The following is a 6,266-nucleotide window of genomic DNA, read 5'->3' on the forward strand; positions in this document are numbered from 1 at the left end:
CAGCATCGAGTCAGTCAAGGAGGACTCGACGTCTTTTTTTACTAGCTCCTAGGTCGGGAACTCGAGCTCAGTCGAAACCGCGAGCATGGTCCGACCACCGACGCACATGGGTGGCCACGTTTTCCTCAATTTGGAGAAGGTGATGATCATGCCCACACATAATGGCGAAAACCGATGCGAGGTGTACTTCCTCGACAAAAGCGCGACAAACCACATGACTAGATCGGCCGACGCGTTCTTCAAGCTACGGTTCACAGACGGATCACTTGTCGAGATCCACAGCCGTGGGACTGTCGTCTTTGCCATCGATAGGGGAGAAAACCCGACGCATGGATGCATTCTTCATCGTGGTTCTACAGATCAGCGTTCTCGGGCTCAGCCAGCTAGACGAGAATTGGTATGATATCACCAATCACCGTGATGTGCTCACTGTGCGCCATCAGCTCAAACAACTCCTCTTCAAAGTAACACATGCACCGAATTCACCTATACACACTTTCATTTCACTCAGGCCATCAAGTGTGCCTCATCACTGGGTCATTCACCAGCCGAGTCATTAGGTGGTTGTGGCGTATACTATGGTGCCGAGCTTACTTGCACCGATTCACCCTGTTTGTAGCAAGTGATTTACCATATTGGGATTGACGATTTACCGAAAGGGGTCACATCATGGTCGACTTAACTGCACCTAGCCCACGAATAGTCTCAACAGCCTAGCCCGAGCGACCATGACTTGTCTTTCCCTAGATGCCATGTATTGGTCATAAGGTCAACGCAACATATCGCTTTATGTAGGTCAACCTTTGGTGTTTAATTTATGTACTGTAAATGTTCTGAAAAAAGAGTTATGTACCATAAATGAAGATGCGTGAACACAATCTGCAAGAAATCCTCTGGTGTGTGTGCGCGTTCTTTGTTTTACAAATTGTGCCTGTCTAGACCTTAACGGACAGATAAAATACACCACGACCACAAAACAACATGTTGTCACATGACATAGTTATATAGATATAGATACCAAAGCCAACAGATTTTGGAAGTACACCACAACACCAATCAAGTCAACATCAGCACACTATAGTTACCGGGCAACCATCCTTCCTTGTTGGAGGTTCATAGACCAACATTTTTGTACTAAAATTTCAGAAAGAAATGCACAGGGAAGCGAAACAACTACGCTCCGACGTTCATCTTGTCACCATGTGCTTTGCTTGTAGCTTCACCTTTTGGAGCAGCCTCGATATCCCCCATCTGCTCATCTGCTACTGAATCTCTGTGGGTGCTATCAGGCGTGATAAGTAAGGGAGCAGCCAGCTTGTCGGATCGCCCTCCTTGATTTGGTGGGCCAGGAACCACGGTGACCTCATCAGGGTTCGTATCCATCCTCTTGTGTGACTTTTGAGCTTTCGGCTCAGCTAGGCTATCATCAATTACAATATCAATCTTAACATCAGCAGATGGTCGACGACATACTTTCCTCAGTGGAACCATCTCCTGTCACGTGAAAATAAATGAAAAATCAAGGGACAACTTTTCCAAAAATATATTTAATCATGGTAAACATCATAGAAACAAGCTAAACTCATCACTCTGCGCTTTCCATTTTACTTGACTACATGGTAAGATAATTGGCTGAGAACAAAAAATCGTAGTATTCTGCACTGTTATTCTTCCCCATCTATCTTCCTTGAACATTCAGATTTATATTGTATGGTTTCCAAAGAAATTGCAGATTGGAAATGAAATCTCAAGGAAATGCCAAAGTAAGTTTGGTTTCCTTCAAAAACTAGGATGGGTTTAATGGGTCTACAAAGGACCATGGTGAGCTACTCATGTATGGATGTCCATGCATGTTATGAAGAAGAAAACCAGCTCTGATTTGGCAGCTCGGGTAGTAGTTGTCATCAAGTTCTTTCTCGAGTCCAGGATGAAGTCCCAAAATATAACTCTATGTGCAGGCAAACAACCCTAGCCCCAATTATGACATCCAACAATGGTGTAACACGGTAACCAGAATAAATGCATGCACACTCAACAGTGTTAGAGACAAGGAGAGTTACCTCGGAGTGATCATGATCATAACGAACAAGAAAACTGCAGCGGCAACCCCTTAAATCATGTGTGCGCCTTTCTACTTCAAGAACATGAGCATCAAAATAGAGGGCCTGCTCTTTTCTTACCTGTTCAATTCAGCACAGAAATGTTTATTCTTGTGAGAAATCAACTAAAATAAGTAATAACATCACATTACAAGACAACTAACTCACATAGTTTGGCCCTTTGTTCAACTTTCCTTCAGAATTTTCTTTTACGGGACTTTAGTTCACAATGTTACTTACACCCAGTGACCAAAACTCCTTACTCCGGCTCTCTATAATCCTCCAATTTGAGTATGATATTGTCTTGAACTAGAAGTAAATTCATGCAAAATTAATCTCTACACTCCAACATTAGTATTTATTAGGCAGACTTATTTGATGAAAGTTGGACTATCCAATTTATCAATTTAAAAAGGAAAAAAAAGCTTTTCAGCGCTCACTTTAATGATAAAGTAACAATAATATTCATAGAATAAATTCACACCCAATTTTAGATTAAAAATTAATTCTAGTACTCAAAAGTATGATATTTTAATAAAATGTGGTGATTTTACAGTCATTTGGTCATGGACACGACTAATAAATGGTCAAATCAGTGCTGCCAGTTTGACCAAGTGGCATCACAGTAAAATTCTATTATATGAAATATGATTACCAAGATATGGATAGTGACAGGAAACATATGTTGTACTTAATTAAATGTCCTATTTACTTCAACTACCATGCTGTATATAGCATATAAGATGCATGCTGAAGCAGAATATACAATTCATGAGGATTAAAAACGGGATTTAATAATTATTGGCAAGCACAATTCTTTAGCACTACTTTTAAAGTCTAGACAAACAAGGAATAGAGCCTATGAATTGAAGAACCTTGAGTGTCAACAGAGTTGAAATATAAATTCAATTACATCTCTTCAAAACAGACCAAATAAATGATTTGGCTAAGTAAGCAACAAAATTCTGTTGGTCATGTGCACCACAGTTCAGAAGGCTCCGCACTTTTCGCAGGTGAGACCCGACCAACATACCCAACACGCTTTCACAGGCGAACAAGTAACAAAAATAAAATAATGGTTGAATCGTAAGTTTATGTACATATTTTTCAAGCGCATAAAAAAGCCAGACTGTAACCGCCTGCCAGGAATTACATAAATATTCTGTGGCTAAAATACACCGGCTTAGTAATCCAGAAGGATAAATTAAAGCTTCATGAAGACATGAATTATCAGTTGTGCCATGCAAACTTGCTAAGTCAGGTTAAGAGAAGTCGTTTAAGATGACTACCTGATAACAAAGAATAAGATCCCCAGGAAGCACACCAACACATTCTGTGTCTATACATGGGAGAGAACGCAGTCTCACAGATTTACAAACATTAATCCATTCTTCCTCCTCAGCCCCAAATCCAGAAAACCAAACTTGTATTTCCTGAAACAGAAAAAATAAATTAGTGTAAGCACAGTTGGCATAATGCACAGGTAGTGAACCCGCTGTGGAGAGAGATTAAACAATACAGCACATGAGCATTATATAATTCTCAGAAAATGAGCGAGCCTAGTTTTCACTCTCAACTGCGAAAAGAGGCGCAAATCACCCTAAACTTGTCTTGGCAGTAATCTTTGGCATGTCGGCAGCAAGATCAACCTATCTGCTTCTCTTTATTTCTCTACGTACATCTCTTGTCAACCCATACTCAAGTCGAATCACAAGGCCACGTCCACTTGCACAACAAGAATCACATGTTCACTTAGGACCCGACGGGTTTGTGCCCGTCAAACATGTTTGCCTTCCATGGTTGCTACATACACTAAAGACTACATCTACAAGGATGCAAAGTGATTTCTGAAACAATGCTACTATTACTTGTTTTATAAAAAGTTCCCCTGTTTCTAGAATTCAGATCTAGGAAATGAATTTACCTGGTCCCCAGTTTCAGAAAATCTGTAGGACAGGATGGCAGCAACATCGAACCTGTAACAACAAAGATTGGTCATGCATGTAAAATAGAATGGTTGATGCAAGTAAACCGCCCACCGCACACCGACACACCTAACAGACCCACCCACACTCATGATAAAAATTAAATGACCTACCCAAAAATGGACCAAATGTGACATCGATCGGCACAAAAGAAGAAAGAAAGCAAGAAATATGTATATCTGCTGCATACCATGCACCATTTGTTGGTGACTTTGCTTCAAGCTGGACCAGGCCACAATCCGAAGAGGCATTCCCTGATTGGCAACGACAGTATCAATAATCCATAATCGACATGATACATGGTATGTGTTCGGTCGGTTACAACAAGTTAGAAGTCTTGGAAACAAGAAACAATAAAATCGTGCCATGTAGCCTGCAATTCTCAATAAAAGGGAATGAACAGTGCAGCACCTGACTGTGATTCGGAGTTGGAAGGGCAAGAGGACTGAACCCTGTAGGAAGCTGGGTGCTGTGCCTCAGCCCCCGTGGGCAGCATCTTCCCTTGTGCCGGCGGCCGCTCACCCCTCCGTTTCTGCGTGTACCTCCGGTTCTGGAACCAGGTGTGCACCTGCGCCGACGCAGATCATCAGATCGGAATTAGAAAATAGGGCTGACTTGCTTGTACTGTATCTTGGGCAACGTACCTGACTGTACTGGACGGGGACCTGGCCGTCGCCGGAGCGGTCCGGGGAGGCGTTGAAGTCGTCGGTGAGTCCCTGGATGATGGGACGCTTGGGCATGGCGTTGAGGTCACGGAGGACCTCCAACATCTTGGCGACCTCCGCGTGGGTGAACCGGATTCTCCCCGTCATCCTAACTTCTCCGCCCCTCGTTGCCGCGCCTGCGTGTACCCCCGCCGGTGAGGTGAGATCAGCACACCACAGCAGATTCGATTTGAGGAAGCATTACAAGACTGGAGATGGAGAACAGATTGGACCGGAGGAAGGGAGGAGTACCTTACCAGATCTGTGTGTGCTACTCCTGTGTCTGTGACAGTATGCCTCTCGAATCGATCTCTGTCGGCCTTTTCTTCCTTGTTGAGATCCAAACTCACGCGGCCGACACCCCCCCTTTTGGTGCTCCTCACGCGCAATCGTGGCCAACGTGGACAGTAGGCCCACCTTTTGGATGTACTACGTCCTACTGGTGTAGTTGCGCATGTTTCAGGACAAATATTGCCAAAGACAAAGACAAGAAACACTGCTGTGACCACAAGGCTCGGACGCTCTCCCACTCTCCCCGCCGCTGAAGTGGTGATGGCAGTTTGCCATGTCGTCCCGGCACCCTGTACCACCATCTCCCTTTCACTTTTTCTTCCCTTGGAACGGCGACCGCAAGATCGAGGATGGTCACCATCTGCGGCACGGAGAGAGGATCATGGCCGGCGACACGATAGTGCTCGTGGATTGCAATGTGCGTGTAGGCCACCGCACCAGCCACGAGATTACGAGGATCTAATTCCAGGTTCAAAACGTTGGCCGTCTGTGATGGGGATAAGGTGCATGTTGTTCAGCACAGAGCAGTTGTGCACGCCGCAAATGTAGTCCTCTCCGGCGACGAGCATGCTGAGGATGATGGCCCCTCATCTACGGTGCAGCCGAGAAAGATGAAGACTAACGAGGAACTAGTGCAAGAATTATGGGAGGACATTGGCCTCCCTTCGGTGCCTTCGTGTTACGGTGCCTCCGATGTCATCTTCCAGTAGGGTAAGTTAAGGTTCAGTTGACTATGACAGATCATGTCAGAGCGTGTCGATGCTGGGCCTTTGCTGGCCAACCTCCGGGAGACGCTGTGCGGGCCCCTCCTAGGAAGGGGTCCCTCCCGCGGCCAAGGCTCAAGCCGCCAGTCGCTCTCGTGGCCTTCATGCCGGCAGTTTTAGCGTCGCCTACGAGTCAAAATGGTGAACTTGCCAATAGTGCAGATAGCCGGATACAATGGATAACCAATTTAAGTCTGGGACCGTTGTGCATGAACATTGCACCCGTCCATTTTGTCAAGCCGATGTGAGCCATTTAGCGGGTATAACTTGTGTTGGTAGTGCTCCTACCCTAAAGCATGGTCCGTCGTTGGTCTCAGCGCATGCTGTTTCCTCGTCGTGTATTGTTGCTGGCTTCGCCGTTTGTCCAAACCCAGTAGACTGCTTAACATACACCTCCTCCTCTGGATCTCCATTGAGAAATGT

The 6,266-nt window shown here is 45.0% G+C and overlaps 1 protein-coding gene across 1 annotated transcript; it reads right to left on the bottom strand.

Annotated features, from left to right (window-relative positions):
• Positions 1 to 997: 997 nt before the first annotated feature.
• On the bottom strand, positions 998 to 5,100 carry LOC119314840 (protein SAWADEE HOMEODOMAIN HOMOLOG 2-like). The gene is made up of 8 exons (XM_037589525.1): positions 5,046 to 5,100; positions 4,729 to 4,925; positions 4,496 to 4,652; positions 4,275 to 4,338; positions 4,024 to 4,075; positions 3,389 to 3,532; positions 2,061 to 2,180; positions 998 to 1,494 (listed from the first exon to the last, which is right to left on the bottom strand). Exons 2-8 carry the CDS (start codon positions 4,894 to 4,896, stop codon positions 1,174 to 1,176), a joined length of 1,026 nt encoding a protein of 341 aa, XP_037445422.1. The 5' UTR covers positions 4,897 to 4,925; positions 5,046 to 5,100; the 3' UTR covers positions 998 to 1,173.
• Positions 5,101 to 6,266: the final 1,166 nt, after the last annotated feature.

Source organism: Triticum dicoccoides, chromosome 6A (assembly GCF_002162155.2).
Source record: "Triticum dicoccoides isolate Atlit2015 ecotype Zavitan chromosome 6A, WEW_v2.0, whole genome shotgun sequence".
Taxonomy (NCBI): Eukaryota; Viridiplantae; Streptophyta; class Magnoliopsida; order Poales; family Poaceae; genus Triticum; species Triticum dicoccoides.

Excerpts from the sequence above, each read along its gene's own strand:
- LOC119314840 (XM_037589525.1), bottom strand. The coding sequence starts at position 4,896 with ATGACGGGGAGAATCCGGTTCACCCACGCGGAGGTCGCCAAGATGTTG. Across the intron at positions 4,653-4,728 it reads TCCCCGTCCAGTACAGTCAG|GTGCACACCTGGTTCCAGAA; the intron begins GTACGTTGCCCA and ends GCGTCGGCGCAG. Across the intron at positions 1,495-2,060 it reads ATGATCATGATCACTCCGAG|GAGATGGTTCCACTGAGGAA; the intron begins GTAACTCTCCTT and ends TTCACGTGACAG.